Genomic DNA, 17,500 nt, shown 5'->3' with positions numbered 1-17,500 from the left:
TAAGACAAGCGCTGGGATTAGTGAAAATGCTTTAATAATGTAACTAGCACTATGACCCGGCAATGCTGGGTCATAGTGCTAGTGCATGCATATACAGCTGCGTGTGTGCGCACATACACACGAGTACTGTCCAAATCTCCGACCAATCACATACAGCTAGCTGGCATTCAATTGACGTATTAAGTTTTGGGCATTTTGATTGGGTTTTGGATAGAAAATTCACAAAAAAGTCACTTCTATTGATTTTTTAATGGCTTTGCGGGGTGACTGGGGAAATGTAAAGATGTGCATGACCATCTTTGGATGGTTTTGAATGACCATAGTAAGTGCAAGCCCTCTAACTGAAAAATTGTAGATTTGTATAAAGGACACGCACACACACAGAGACATTTTGCCGTTTATATATATATAGAGATGATATTTTTTATTTAACCAACAGACAAAGTTTTGCAGGCACAACATGGAGCAAAATAAGTGCAAGCATTTTACACTTATGTACTTTATGTCTACCTGTCTGTCTGTCTGTCTACCTGTCTGTCGCTAATACACCTGTATCAATAACGTAAAGTTTCCCTTTCAGTTCTGATTAACAGACTGCTTTCTTTTCTCAAACGCAAATAGACATAACAGATAGGTACCTCAAAGACATTTTTTTCATTTTCTCTAGCTATTTACTCTGAACATTTAAAGAACCCACATTGTTTATCAGCTTACCTGTATTTTATTTACATATTTATTCTCTATCTATTCCACAGATTCAGTTCTGCTGCCAGACATGCATCCGATAGCAACTTTAATACTAAGCAGTGAAGTGTTCCATGCTATGACTCATAGTATGGTGTTGTTTAGACTTCGACTTCTACCCAGGAAGGACCTTGTACAAGTCAACTACTATTTCGTGTTTGACCTTCTGTCAGTATTCTTTGCATCATTTCTTGTACTTCAACGCTTGCAATGGCTTGCTTGTATACAAATGGCACAACATCTGTACTATATTGTGTTTTGGAACAAAACTTCTCTGGCAAAGAAAGTATGCATTCTATTTTACTGCTAATCTTGCTTATGTTACAATTATTGACATTGCTAAACATTTTTTTATTTTAATTTTTTTTTTTGTAGTTCAACATGCACCCAGACAGATAAATAATTCTATATTTAGTTCTATATTTAAGATAAATAGTTCTATATTTAAGAGATAAGGAATTATGTACATTATTTACATTCGACGGATATTTGTCCGTATCTTGTTTGTTGTTAACACAATGTTTCGGCTGATATACCCTCCAGCCTTCAACAGGTGTTTCGGGGAAATTTCAAACATGGGTTCTCCTTCCTAAGGTATTTTTCTATGTTGTTGTTATTATTATTATTATTATTCAGGTCACTATGTCATATGCCCATGGGCATATAGCATATTGGTTAAGAGTGCAGGCTACTAACCCCAAGATTCCAAGTTCGATTTCAAGCAGATTCAGGTCACTGAATAATAATAATAATAATAATAATAATAATAATAATAATGATGATGATGGTGGTGGTGGTGGTGGTGGTGATGATGATGATGATGATGATGATGATGATGATGATAACAACAACAACAAACATCAAAAAATACCTGAGGAATGAGAACCCAGGTTTGAAATTTCCCCAAGACACCTGATGAAGGCTGGAGGGTATATCAGCCAAAACATTGTGTTAACAACAAACAAGATGAGGACAAATATCTGTCAAATGTAAATAATGTAAATAAAGATAAATAATTCTACACTATCTTCTGCTAAAGAATTAATGATAACTTTTTAGGATAAAGCTGAATTTAGTCAATTGCCTTTACTTTTATAAAATGACCTTGTTTATAAAATAAGATAATATTTTAGTGATTAGAATGTTTATCACTGTGGTCTGTTAATCTTTTAGAATTCAGATTATTCTGTCAAGTACAATGCTTATTGATTCTCCTTCATCATCATCATCATCGTTTAACTTCTGCTTTCCATGCTAGCATGGGTTGGACAATTTGACTGAGTTCTGGCAAACCAGATGGCTGCACTAGGCTCCAATCTAATCTGGCAGAGTTTCTACAGCTGGATGCCCTTCCTAACGTCAACCACTCCAAGAGTGTAGTGGGTGCTTTTTACATGCCACCAGCACGAGGGCCAGTCAGGCGGTACTGGCAATGGCCACGCTCAAATGGTGCTTTTTATGTGCCACCTGCACAGGAGCCAGTCCAGCAGCACGTGCCACCAGCACAAGTACCAGTAAGGCGATGCAGGTGACGATCACACTTGAATGGTGTTTTTTATGTGCCATCTGCATGGGGGCCAGCTTGTTGCTCTGGCAATGATCTCACTCATATGGTACTCTTAGCGCTCCACTAGCAACGGATGCCAGTCATCGAATTTGATTTCGATTAATCATGTATTATGTTGAAGCTTCAAGATTTCAATGATGTGATTGTTTATTTTTAGAGTGAGATTATAGAATAATGTAAGAGGCCATGTCTGGCCAGTTTGAACATAAAATAAGTAAAATATTTGGGTTGGATATGGCCGGTTTAAATATTGATTTCCTTTGATCATACATAAACTAATTTCTGAAAGGGAAGTGGGGGGTCTATTAATTTACTTGGTTCCAGTATAGACTTGGTAATTATTCTATTAAGTTTTTTGGGGGATGACAGACTAACTCTAAATGTAAATTTGAAACCAAAGTTTGTAAAACTTTTAGCCTGGTTTGATAATTTCTTTGCTACTCCTTCACTTTTAGTGATAAGTAAAGGAAAAGTAAAGCTTTCAAAAGAATTTCATGTGATGTGAAGGTTTTAGATGAGGAATGTTTCTCACAACGGAATGCAGGCACCACATCTAGAACTGTGCTATTGTTATACATAGAGACATCATAGACCACATAAAAAAAAAAAGTCACCTGTTAGATTAGCATGAAGTAACCTACCAACCTACAAGGCTCAAATTTTCTTCATTATAAGGAATTGTTCACATTCTTGAATCGATGCATCCTTATCTATCACTGATATTTAAGACCAAATTCAGAGGATGAGCATTTAACTGAACTCACAGAAACACCCACCAAGTGGTTGGTATTAGGAAGGGCATCCAGCCGTAAAAAACCATGCCAAAACAGACACAGAAGTATGGTGTGGGCTTCTGCTTGGTCAGCTCCTGGAAGACTGACATTAAACGATGATTATAACTCACCTTGTTTTTAATTAATCAGGCATTATCTTGTAGTTTCAATATTTTGATGATGTGATATTTTTAGGATGACATTGTAGAGTAAGTATGAGAGGTCAGATCCAGCCAGTTTGAAGATAAAAAACAAGTAGAATATTTGGACTGGACACGGCCAGTTTAAATGCTAAAGGGTTCTCTCTTTTACCCTTTTTACTCTTTTACTTGTTTCAGTCATCTGACTGTGGCCATGCTGGAGCACTGCCTTTAGTTGAGCTAATCGACCCCAGGACTTATTCTTTGTAAGCCTAGTACTTATTCTATTGGTCTCTTTTAGCGAACCGCTAAGTTACGGGGACGTAAACACACCAGCATCGGTTGTCAAGCGATGTTGGGGGACAAACACAGACACACAAACATACACACACACACATATATATATACACACACACATATATATATATACACACACACATATATATATATACACACACACACACATATATATATATACACACACACACACACATATATATATACACACATATATACGACGGGCTTCTTTCAGTTTCCGTCTGCCAAATCCACTCACAAGGCTTTGGTCGGCCTGAGGCTATAGTAGAAGACACTTGCCCAAGGGGCATAGTGGGAATGAACCCAGAACCATGTGGTTGGTAAGCAAGCTACTTACCACACAGTCACTCCTGCACCTATATGTAGATATTTTTAGTCTCGAAGATAATTTTAGTCTTGACTCTATTCTTACACGTTATATTTTAATTGTGACCAGAATTATTGCTTCCTAATGTTTGATTTCTTTGCTTTATATAAATATGTTTTTAATGTTGAATGCCATTTTATTTTCTTACTAATTGATATTTTTCATTTATTCATTGCAGATAATAAGCTGGAGTTCATTAGATTGGATCAAGAGTAAATACAATGAAAAATGGGAGTTTGATAACATTCTGGGAACAGCTTTTGATTTAGCTGTGCATATTTCCTTCAGCTATCTACTTTCAAAAACACTAACATTTACTGAAATAGTTGTTGGAGTGGCTATGGCATCATTCCTTCTAAATTATGTAATGTTTTCCAAGAAATTTGCCTGGAGCAATCCCCAAAATATACCAGCATGGGTTCAGAAAAGAATACAACCTTTAGGGCCCTGGTGGAATTAATTTCTTTCTTTCTTTTTTTTTGTGTGTCTAAAAGAAATTAAAGATAAAATAAGTAAATTAAGGTTGTATCAAATAGCTTAAAAAAGAGAGACTGATATTTTAGCTATAATTTAACATTGATTGTCTATATAGTTACTTTAAATACACCTCATTTTAAAGATGAGTATAATAATTATTGTGCATACGGCCGAGATATTTTATGAGATTTTGTAACATTCATGCTTACATAGAATACAAATTAAACTGATGTGTAGAGAAGGATTTAGGGAGAAATAATTCTGACCATATAGTATGGCTACACTATTACAACACTATATAAGACAAGCATGATAAAGGTTGAAATGAGACAAACATTAGTGAAATTAATTTCTTTTTTAAACCGGTGATTGCTTAATTTGATTTACCAAAGAAATTAAGAATAATTAACATTTGATTAATCAAACAAACTTGATTAACCTTTGCTAAAATAAGTAGATGCCTATTCAGTGCCGACTCCAAAGTCAGGTATTCGTTGTCTTTCCCTATATACACTTATTTCAAATATCATTTTCACTGTAAACCACCATTGATGAAAAACTAATGCTTCCAATACTACCTGTTAATATTATTAATACTACTACAGTTGCACAGATTTCTACCTGTTGTATTCTTTGCACAAAAGTTCAACACATTTGTGATCATACCTTTGTAGTCATATTATCTTCCTGCATTCGTTTCAATTTTAAGCAAAGGTATATATATATATTCACACACACACAAAATACAACAGAACGCATTATATTAAGATGCATGCATGTATACAATATGTAAAATAATTTTATATATGAACAATAAAATTCACATAACAGCGAAGCAGTGGTTTTCAGTTATGCGGAGTATATTTAGTTTCAGCTGGTTTTACCTCCTTAGAAAAAAATGCCAGAGGTTACAATTTGCTATAGTGGAGTTGTTGAATGACTATTCCAACACCAATTTCAGATGTGTCGACTACAAGAGAAATTTTGGCATCAGGAATGGGGTGAGCCAACATAGAGACATGAGAGAGTTTCTATTTAACATTGTCGAAAGCTTGTATTTCAGCAAGAGTCAAAGTGGTCTTTTCTGTTCTCTTCTTGTGGTGTTGCAGCAATTTGTTGAGAGGGTTTAGAGTTTCAGCAGAATGAGGTATAAAACGTCGATAGAAATGAGCTAATCCAAGAAATTGCCTGAGCTATCTTAATGAAACAGGAACTGAAATTTTTACAATAGCCTTAACCTTTTCTGGCAAAGGCCTAATTCCATCCTTATCAATGGTGTGTTCAAGGAAAGTGAGAGAAGGCACACCAAAGGTACATTTGGTAGCGTTGATACAAATTTTGTATTGAGAAAGCCTTTTGCAAAGTTACTTCAAACAAATCTCATGTTTTTTCTCAATAACCATACTCTTTCCATATCTGACACTAGTTGTTCAATATAGGTTACCAGTTCCCTTAGTTCCTCACAATGTACGAAGGCGTACGTGACAGTTTCGCTGACACGCCCTCACCTTGGACATGTGGGTGGGTACCAGCACCATGCCTTGACAACCTCTCTCAAACCGATCAGTAGCACAACCAGGTCAGGGATTTCTGGAAGTTGTCCAGATACCCTGGCCTGAATGTTCTTCTGAACAAGTTGACAAACTGTTCTTCGTTGAAGCCTAGAGTCTCCCCAGGACGTCGTTGGACATGTGCTCTACCAACCCGCTATAAAAATCCACAGTGCTGCCAGTATTGCTCGCTTGGGAGAACAGAGCGAGTGCATATCTACACTCCCTCTGCTATTCACTCATTTTCGGTCTCCACGTGATCCATGCGCCTACGTCCTGTAGGGATGTCAATTGTAGCAGGAAGAACTTGACATGCAGTGACCACACCTGCTCACCATCCAGGTAGAGCCAGAGGTGTCTCAGCCTCAGTACATACATGGGCATCATCAGCCAAGGCATCCTTAATGCACTCTTTAACTGTTTCTGGCAGCAGATGGAGCACCTCACAAGTGGTGGTTTCCCATTCCACAAAAAGCGGAAAAGGATCAGTTCCAGCTTGGTCAGTCACACCCCAGGGCAAGACCGAGAGACACAGGCCACTGGCTATGAAATCCTGAAGGGCATCCCCATGGTCCAGCACCCCACCCCTCCTGAACAGCGCAGTGAAATGCCTTACACATCCCTTCCTCTCTGTCGATCTCCTGTCCTTATTCATTTACCACAGACCTTATAGTAGCATCTACACCACGTTGGGTTTCTACTGAGCGAGCCCACCCGGCAACGTCGATACCCTCGGGACCCAGTGCACGTAACTTTAGCCCAGACCCTGCAACCTTCGTGTTTAGCATTGAGGTATCAGTCCAAGGCTGATCTCACCGCCAAAACTTGGGGTGCAGGGCCCACTCTCAACGCCTCTTCTAATGCCTTAACTAGAGACCCTTCTACTCTAGCCTGCTCTAGGCTTAACTGTTTGCTAAATATAATAGACTCAAGTCAAATGGCTCTTTTGAGGCCAACCCACCACCGGTTATTCAACACGGTACCAGTGACTGCCCCCATGACTAACTCCTTAATCTGGTTACGGTATGTTTCGCAAGCCAATTGGGTCTTGTTCAACTTCCAGTAACCAGATCTGTCAATGGACTTTATCTATATGTACCCTACACGTCACTAATTTGTGATCCGTAGAGGGTATATAAGTAAATTGGGGGCAGCTAAAGGAGGACCTATCTCTGGTATTCACTACTATCCTGTCCATATAAGACCTGTGAGATCCGTCATTATCACTCCAAGTCCACATTGGAATGCTTGGATTCTTGAGTCTGAATCGATCCGCCAGCCTAAATTGCTTCAGCAGATCGATGAGGCATGAGTTACTTTTCCTATCGGTCGAGCCAACATTGTAAAGTCTCTTAACATTACTATCGTCCTTGACGTCACAAGAAACTTCTTCAGGCATCGATAGAACTCATTCCATTTGCCTGCTGTGCAAGGCATGTAAATACCTATCAACCCAAAGGTCTTACCACTGAAAGTCAGATCCAGAATGACCAAATCACTTTCTGGGTCTACAAATACTGCATGTGTCTGCAGAGCCAAGCTTTTTCGAATCAAAAACCACGCCACCCCCTCCCCCTGTCTAACTAGGAGACATGATTTTCTCATAGTCTTTCAGGAGGTTTGAGAAGGCCTGCAGTTTGTCCAACTTGGTCACTGTAGCAACCATAATATCCATTTTATGTGACCTGAGGTCGTCAAGGAAACAGGCTTGCTTCCACTTTGAACTCAGGCCACGCACATTTAGATAACCTACACATAGCGCCAGCCATGACAAAAAACGAGAAAAGAAGGAAATCTACTTACATTTAGGTCGGGGGGGGGGCGTCATTCTCAGCACTGGTGCGGGTGGGATTTCCCCCTTTATTTCTTCCATGGGCAGTTCTTCCGGTGAGTCTAATACTTTTGGTAAGTTTTTTAGCTCAATAATTTCTTTAGGAAATCTATTCTTGAAGTCCTTGTAAAGTTCTTTAGGGATCTTTGCAATGCTATTTGGATTTTTACTGTTATTCGTTTGGTATATTTTGCTTTGTTTAATTACTCCCATCAGTGGAGTAATTTTGGTTTAATTACTCCCATCAGTGAATTATTGGTGTTCTTGAATACCACTGTGGTCATTTCCTTTTTGGGCTTAGGTTTGTCTATTTTTATCGTCATAAATGTTTTTCTCTTTTTGTTGTTTTTCTTCTTCTTCCGGTTACTACTTTTTTCCCTTCTTTGGCTTTTGGAGCCCCTCTTTAGTAGGGGACTCCACAGTTTTCTTTCGCCTTTTTCACAACACCGTCTCGAAGTCCATTCCTTCTACTGACGGTGTCGCTTCGACTGGTTTTTCGATTTGTTCTGATTCAGTGGCAGCCTTCTGTGTAATAGCCTCTGTGGCTGAGGGCGCCTCCTCTTCTACATTTTCTTCCTGTTCCTTCAGCTGTGCTTTTTTCTGTTGGAAGCAATTTGTCCTCAGGTGTCCCATTTTTCCGTATTTGAAGCACCTGGGCTTCCTCCTCTCTACATGCATCTCTGTTCACTAACTGATTTTGCCTTACCAAATTCTAGTATTTATAACTATGCAAAACCAACTAGCAGGATAGACATATTATTGAAAACAATAGATTTTGTTGGGGGTGCCTGTTATCTCTATTCTAGCTTTTGGTGGCGTAGAAGAGGTTAGAAGGGTCAAGTGGCAAAGACATTATTCTGCTTAGCGAAGGCATCCAGAAAATGTAACTGCTGTCACTCACAGAAAAACTATTGTTTTACCATGAGAAAAGTGCTGTTGAACTGTTAAGTGAAATTTAACGATTGAGGATCATATCCACACCATACCTGCATGAAGCCAGAAGTCTTACCAACATCAGTATGGCTTAGTATGATTTTGGATACGTTTGTAATGGCAGAAAATTGATTTGGTACACAATATTATGAATTGTCATAGTCAGTAGGTGTGACGATAATAATTTGTTATTAATATTGCATGTTGTACGAGGGGCGTTCAATAAGTAATGCCTTTGACCCACTTGCAGCTGATTGATCTAGCTAAAAGTTTGCATGTGCAATTATTTATATCTCTATCGATTAAGTGGAAAATTACAGCTCTGAACTAATTGTGGTTTCTGATTTACAGGTGTTTGAACTGAGTCAAGTGTGAAATGGAGCCTGTTGAGTGTCGAGCAGTGATCCGGTTTTTGTATTTGAAAGGACGCACACCATGGGAGACTTTTGATGAAATGAAAATAACTTATGGTGATGATGCCCCATCATATGACCTTGTAAAACGCTGGTATCGTGAATTCAAACATGGTCGGAACTCTGTGGAAACAGCTCCCAGATCTGGTCGTCCCCCTTCTGCCATTGATGAGGCATCTGTCCGTCAAGTTGAGGCTGCCATTTTGGAAGATCGACGCATAACTATTCGCCAAATAGCCCATGAGGTCAAGATTAGTACCGGGTCTGTGGAAACTATCATTCATGACCATTTGCATATGCAAAAGGTGTCTGCCAGATGGATTCCCAGGTTGCTCACACCTTTCCAGAAGCAAGAACGCGTCGATTGCTCGAGGATGAATTTGGAGATGTGCCAAGAAGATGAGTCAAAATTTTTCAAAAGACTGATTACACAGGATGAAACCTGGGTCCATCACTATGAACTAGAGACCAAAGCCCAGTCAATGCAGTGGAAGCACTGTGACTCACCTCCTCCAAAGAAGGCAAGGGTGCAACCCTCCGCTGGCAAGGTCATGCTCACAGTCTTCTGGGACCAGGACGGAGTAGTGATGACAGATTTCCTGGCAAAGGGTACCACAATTGCAGGAGCCTATTATGCTTCACTTTTGAGGAAATTAAGAGAAGCTATCAAAATCAAGAGGCGGGGCAAGATCAGCAAAGGCATCCTCCTCTTGCAGGACAACGCTCCGGTCCACAACTCGCTTGTCGCCAGATCAGAAGCACAGGCGTGCGGCTATGAACTCATACCCCATTCCCCCTACTCTCCTGACCTTGTACCCTCTGATTTTCACCTCTTCCCAGCCATGAAGTTGTTTTTGAAAGGAAAGCGTTTCCCAGATGATGCAGCCTTGATTTCTGAAGTTACGTCGTGGTTGGAGGACCAAGCTGGGGTCTTCTACAAAAACGGTCTCCAGAGCTGCATCAAACGATGGGAGAAATGCGTAACTCTGGGTGGTTCCTATGTAGAAAAAGACTAATAACTGTGCCAAGTTTCATTGCTCTACTGCTATGGGAAGTGGGTCAGGGGCATTACTTATTGAACACCCCTCGTAAGATGTGGAAGATGAACAATGCATGAAGTTTTAAGAAAGTACCTATTTACCGTTACGTTACAATACCTTGCCTCGACGGGCAGATTATAATAAATCCGAAAGTATGCAAAGTAAAGTTTGTGTTTGTGTCCTCTTCATCGTTTAGTAGTAAATACAGAGAGAGATAGAATGATGTTGTAAGGGACAGAATTAGAGCTAGAGAGAATTGTAGGGTGTTGTCTCAAGTTGCTGACAGTAAACTCTATTTCTCCTTCTGACCAAGGTATGACTGGTGACTAACTGATTTTTGCTTGGGGTGTGCTTGTTTATATAAAAATCCAGAAGGATAGATATATTATAGAAAACAATAGATTTAGTTGGTGATCTTGTTATCTCTATTCTAGGCTTTTGGTGAAGTAGAATAGGTTATGAGGGTCAAGTGGTGAAGACATTATTTCGGCCTAGCTAAAGACATCTGTAAAATGTAAAACTGCTGTCAGAGAAAAACCATTGTTTCATCGTGGGAAAAGTTCTGTAGCAGTGTTAATTTCAATTTGGCTATAGTGGATCGAATCCACTTCATGCATGCAAGATTCACTACACATTTGTTTTGACAGAAGAAGCCGCTTCCTGCAACAGTCTTGCATCCACAAATACACTCCCTTTTCCATGGGCTGAATAAAATCATCTTTATGCACACCATTTACTGATCTAGGGGGCAGCATCTGAGAATGCTTTCGTAATATCTTCACACACTTTGTAAACTGAACGAATGATAGATTCATTGGTACCAAACTGACATCCCACAGCTGCGAAGCTTCAATCATTACATATTTTGTCAATCATCTCCACCTTTTTCTTGTAGAGAATTAACTCATCTGCATCATTTGTTAGGACCGGGTGCCTGCGTATTTTTCTGTTCACTGCTGGCATGTTGATGGGTACATGCACGTAAATCCATTTGTAGTTTCGCTGCACGGTAATGTAAACACAAGTGATAATCGATGCATTCTGGACAGCTGTGGTTCAAGCAGAATCTTCAACTGATTGCTGACCTGTGTAATTACAGATTAATTCCTGATAAGAGTAACATGGTTTACAATTGAGTGTAGCGGATTATCCAGGGTCAGTGGTGACTGAATGAATCATGAATTAACTAAAATAGACGTATTAAATAGATTCTTAATTCTTCAGTGGATCCATTTAGCTTCCCCTCAGCTCACCAACAATCACAATGCCTATTATTACTATTAATATCAAAGCAGAGAGCTGGCAGAATTGTTAGCATGCTGGAAGCAGCATTTCGTCTGTGCTTACATTTTAAGTTCAAATTCTGCCGAGGTTGACTTTGCCTTTCATCCTTTCGAGATCATCATCATCATCGTTTAACGTCCGTTCTCCATGCTAGCATGGGTTGGACGGTTCGACCGGGGATGGGAAGCCAGAAGGTTGCACCAGGCTCCGGTCTTATCTGGCAATGTTTCTACAGCTGGATGCCCTTCCTAACGCCAACCACTCCGTGAGTGTAGTGGGTGCTTTTTACGTGCCACCTGCACTGAAAATTTGAACTCAGAATGCCAGTAAGCATTTTACCCAGTAGGCTAATGACTCTGCCAGCTTGTCAACTAAAAGTCTGATGCTCTACCGACTGAGCTATGCGGGCGGGATAGATAAATTAATTACCAGTTGATTACTGGGGTCGATGTAATCTACTTGTCCCCTCCCACCAAATTGCTGCCCTTATGCAAAATTTGAAACCATTATTATAATCGTATTTGTACTTGTGGCGACATTCACCCTGGGCGGGTTGAGTCGGCTTCTTCTACTCATGGAAGAAGTTTCATGGGAATATGTGGATTTCACAAGCTGTCTCCAACAATCCCGTATGTGGAGACATCCTGTTTGTCGCAGACTGTCCGCAGACGCAGGGACAGAACGATCGAGGAACAGCCAGTTGCTGAAGCAGACACTTCGAGGATTTTCACCAGAGCCCCGTCTGCCAGATTGTGGCCCTAATACCACTTGGTGTCAGACCAATCCGCCTTGGGTGGCCCTACCAGGAACTGTAGTTCCCGACGGCATAGCTCTGACACTACCCGTTGTGTTAGATATACTTGTTACTTTTAAAATCATAAATTTATTAAATAGAAAGGTTGCTACTTACTTTTAAGCATGCAGCTTGCGGCTGTAGTCTTGGCGGATTTAATCATAAGTAAAATATATGCAGAAATAAAACCTACAATAGTGTCAGTTATGTTTATTGACAAACCCATTGATTCCAGGTCAAATGCTTGTCTAGACAAGTTACATATCATCTTGCACCTGGAAACAAATTTTTTATTTTATTTGTATACTTGTTAAAGCAGAAAACAATTTTTGTGATGATGATGATAATTTTGAGCTAAAATCATCATCATCATCATCATCATCATCGTTTGATCTGGCAGTGTTTCTACAGCTGGATGTCCTTCCTAATGCCAACCACTCCATGAGTGTAGTGGGTGGTTTTTACGTGCCACCAGCACAGGTGCCAGGAGAAGCTGGTAACGGCCACGATCGACAGGTGCTTTTTACGTGCCACTGGCGCAGAAGCCAGTCAAGGCGGCGCTACTTTCTTTGACTAGTTTGGATAACACTGAGCAGATACAAATTCACTCCAAAAGCTTTACACTTTACACTTTTACTTGTTTCAGTCATTTGACTGCGGCCATGCTGGAGCACCACCTTTAATCGAGGAACTCGACCCGGGACTTATTCTTTGTAAGCCCAGTACTTACTCTATCGGTCTCTTTTGCCGAACCGCTAAGTAACGGGGACATAAACACTCCAGCATTGGTTGTCAAGCAATACTAGGGGGACAAACACAGACACACAAACACACACGCACATATATATATATATATATATATACATATATACGACAGGCTTCTTTCAGTTTCCGTCTACCAAATCCACTCACAAGGCTTTGGTCGACCCGAGGCTATAGTAGAAGACACTTTCCCAAGGTGCCACGCAGTGGGACTGAACCTGGAACCATGTGGTTGGTAAGCAAGCTACTTACCACACAGCCACTCCTGCGCCTTTGTAAATTAAAATTCAGAAACAGTGTTTTCAAAGTATATCAGTTTTCATATAAATAATTTCTTCTCTTAACTCTCGCAAAACATCATTAAAATTAATGATCTGTAGGGACACCATATTTAGTTATGCAACCATAATATTCTCCATAGTACATTAAATGTTTTTATAAGTCAATACTGTGTTAGTAGTGCTATTACATCACTTGTTAAGGTTATCTCAACAGATTTGCTATAGAAATTACAGCCAACACTGATTTTGTTATGTTTCGTATTCAAGATTGCCTGATGTAAAAAACGAGATTGAAGATGAAAAATAAGTAATGAGTATATATGACATACCCATTACCTATTTTCTGTCGTTGTTCTCATTGTTGTTTACATCAGGAGTATTGGACACAAAACATTGTAATAAAATCAGTGCTGGCTATAATTTCTATAGAAAATCTGTAGAATTACAACATTAAAGATCTGTGATCTTTAATATTGTAATTGTACCCAATTGTACTTTTTATCTGTAACACCAGGGAGATATTTACACCTAAGGCTATCACAAACTTTTTTCTAGATCTTCAAGAAAGGTACTTTTGGTAAGGTTTGCAGTTTCAGGGGATTTCTGAAAAAGTTTGAAGAGAAAGAAATGGCACGGAATACATTAGCAACAGATCAGTTTCTCACTTATTTTTCCATTTTGCAAAAACATTTGAATGTCTTCCTGGAAAGACAAGTTGGGAATATCAACTTCATCAATAGGTCAAGGAGATAAGGTAAATTTAATGCAAATTTCTCTCCAATCAATTGACTGAATCTGGTTCTTTTCGATGATTAACCCTTTATCATCATCATCATCACCATCATCATCGTTTAACGTCCACTTTTCATGCTAGCATGGGTTGGACAAATGACTGAGGGCTGGCGAACCAGATGGCTGCACCAGGTTTCAATCTTGATCTGGCAGAGTTTCTACAGCTGGATGCCCTTCCTAACGCCAACCACACAGAGAGTGTAGTGGGTGCTTTTATGTGCCACCAGCATGGGGCCAGTCAGGCGGTACTGGCAACGACCTTGCTCGAATCTTTTACAAATGCCACCGGCACAGGTGCCAGTAAGGCGATGCCGGTAATGATCATGCTCGAATGGTGCCCTTTTACGTGCCACCGGCATGGAGGCCAGACAACCGCTCTGGCAACGATCACGCTTGGATGGTGCTCTGAATACCCTACTAGCACAGGGCTCGAGTGCCAGTAAGGCAACACTGGTAACGATCACACTCAAATGGTGCCTTTTAAGTGCCACTGGCACGGAAGCCGGTTAGCCGCTCTGTCAATGATCACACACGTATGGTGCTCTTTGCACCCCGCTAGCACAGATGCATTAAATATTATATTTAATTCTTTCTATGTAGATCTGCAACTTTTTATGACTAACAATCTGTCCATGTTTTTCACTTAGTATTGCAGGATTAATTACATTGACCTCAACAGCCAGAGAGGGCCTTTAAAAATATTTTCAATATAGTTCCTCCATTTCTGGTAAAATAATAAAAATGATAGACTCCCCTATCAAAGACAACGTATGAGTATTAGCTTTTGCTGAATCACCTGCCCAAACAATTTGTCTATAGTGATGAAATGTATGTGCCATACATTAGCCCACTCCTGCCAACAAATGGACATTGTCTGAACAGGTGCAGGGTGTACCAGGTATCAGGTGTAGAAATGATTGCAGAGCAACACAAGATGAAGTGTTTTGCTCAAGAAAGTGAAGCCATGATCTCATGATTGTGAGTACAACATCCTGACCACGAGGCCATGTGTCTTCACTATAATAATAATGATGGTAATGGTGGGTGGTGGCTTTTTTGCTGATGTTTGTTTCATACTTAGCTTACTCCTTCCATCAAAGAGACCTGCTCCCTCTGCTACTCTTTATTGCTGCATTAATCGCTCTGACAAGCATACTGAGAAACTCCAGGCCTCTCTATGGGTTTACCAAAAGCAAGGTGAAAATAAATCACCTGCTTTATATGGATGGCCTCAAATTATATACAAAAAAAAAATGAGAAAGACCTGGATTCCTTGATCCAAACACTAAGAGTGTTCAGTAAGGATATTGGCATGCAAACTGGAGCAAGTGTGCTTTACTAATTATGAAGAGAGGCTAAAAGGTAAACTCAGATGACATAAGATTACCACAAGGCAACATCATTAGATCGCTTGGAATAATGATGGATACAAATACTGAGGGGTGATGCAAGATGCTAGGATAATGGAAGGAGAAACGAGAGAGGTAATCTCTTGAGAGTAAAAAAAGGAGAGAGAATTAGGAAGGTGCTCAAAACAAAATTAAACAAAGGGAATATCGTTAAAGCAATAAATACAAAGGGTTATGCCAGTATTAAGATACTCTGCTCCGTTTCTGAAATGGACAATGATTGATCTACAGAACTTGGACAGAAGAACTTAAAAGCTGCCTGCAATGCACAATGCATGCTACCCTAAAGGTAATACCTATTTCTTTACTACCCACAAGAGGCTAAACATAGAGGAGACAAACAAGGACAGACAGACGGATTAAGTCGATTATATTGACCCCAGTGCATAACTGGTACTTAATTTATCGACCCCGGAAGGATGAAAGGCAAAGTTGACCTCGGCGGAATTTGAACATAACGGCAGATGAAATACGACTACGCATTTCGTCCGGCGTGCTAACGGTTCTGCCAGCTCGCCGCCTTATGCTACCCTAAAGGTAATACCAACAAACTCTATCTATGAAGAAAGGAAGGAGGCAGAGATTTACTAAACAGTACAAATGATATTGGAATTGAAAAAATTATGTTGTGCTGAATACTATCAGCAGCTGGAGATGCCCAAAATGTTACTGAAACTGTTGGAGGATTCAAGAAGAAAAAGAAGAGCAGAGCAAGCAAATGGGAAGAAATGGAATTACATGACCAGTTCATACAATAAACTGAGAACATTGGATGTTGGATGATGGAAACCTGAAACAAGACACCGAAGCGCTAATTATAGCTGCTCAGGAACAAGATATTAGGATCATCATCATCATCATCTGAAGAGCAGATGTTAGATCAACACCCTTCTTACATAGTGAGCAGGGCCATCTCCCAGAAGGGGTTTGTGATTTGTCTGTTTTCTTACTAACTCTTTGGTTTTTGCTAAATTAAGCCCAAGGCCCTCAGACGCCAGACCTTGTTTCTACACCTGAAATTTCTTCTCTAGGTCAGGTAGTGATTCAGCTACAAGAACAAGGTCATCAGTGTAGAGGAGCTCTTGGGGACAGCCAGTCTTGAATTTCTCTATTAAGGCCTGGAGGACTAAGATAAACATGAAGAAGCTGAGAATTGAGTGCTGATGAATGCCTACCTGCACACTGAATTCATTGCTATATATCTTTGCCAATCTTCACCTTACTGACAACATCCCTGTATATGGCTTGTACCACTCATTAACCACTCATCTACCTCTAGCTTCTGTATTGACCACCAGATAAAGGAGCCGGGGACCTTGTCAAAGGCTTTTTCCATGTCAACAAAAGCCAGGTACAGAGGTTTATTTTTGGCAGACAAATAGTAGAAAGACAAATAAGTTATAACCTGCATTTACTTCACCATCATTTTATTCACTTCACATTTGCTACGTTTATCAGGGGATAGCCACTAGATAGAGACGGAAGTGGGGGAGAGAGCATTGCATATAAGGTATCTGATAGAGATACTAGAAGAAAGACTTCTGGTAGGGGTTCAAGGAGAAAGACTTCTGGTAGAGTTTCGAGGAGATAAAAATTAGTCAGACCACAAATGAAGAGTATGCAGGAAAGTGAAACAAAAGTATCAATCATTTCTTGAGTAAGTGCAGTAAGCTAGCATAAAAATGAGTGTAAGCACAGGCATGACTGCATAGGTAAAAGAGAGCAATGGGATGTTAGCCAAGTGTGTGGCTTCGAAATGACAGGAAAGTGGCATGAATACAAACCAGTAGCTGTGACAAAGAATGAGAATTGCAGGATCTTACGAGACTTCCCCATAAATACTGACCATACTATTGAAGCAAGTAGACAAGATATGATTACAGGGGATAAAATAAACAGTGTAAGATCAAAGACTTTGCAATTCTCTATGGTAACAGAATGAATACCAAAGAAATTGAAAAAATTGAGAAATATCAGGATGTTGCCAGAAAGCTGAAGAGACTGCGGAAGACTAAGACAACAGTTA

At 39.9% G+C, this 17,500-nt stretch overlaps 1 protein-coding gene across 1 annotated transcript in view; it reads left to right on the top strand.

Moving 5' to 3' along the window:
• Positions 1-4,939, top strand: part of LOC115220432 — a 9,566-nt gene extending 4,627 nt beyond the window's left edge. The window contains exons 2-3 of the mRNA XM_029790559.2: positions 756-1,030; positions 4,088-4,939. Of these exons, the coding sequence (XP_029646419.1) occupies positions 776-1,030; positions 4,088-4,369 (537 nt within the window). The 5' untranslated portion in view covers positions 756-775 and the 3' untranslated portion in view covers positions 4,370-4,939. The remainder of the gene's footprint in view (positions 1-755; positions 1,031-4,087) is intronic.
• Positions 4,940-17,500: the final 12,561 nt, after the last annotated feature.

This window comes from Octopus sinensis, linkage group LG16 (assembly GCF_006345805.1).
Source record: "Octopus sinensis linkage group LG16, ASM634580v1, whole genome shotgun sequence".
Taxonomy (NCBI): Eukaryota; Metazoa; Mollusca; class Cephalopoda; order Octopoda; family Octopodidae; genus Octopus; species Octopus sinensis.
This window is presented reverse-complemented; position numbering and strand designations above follow the sequence as displayed.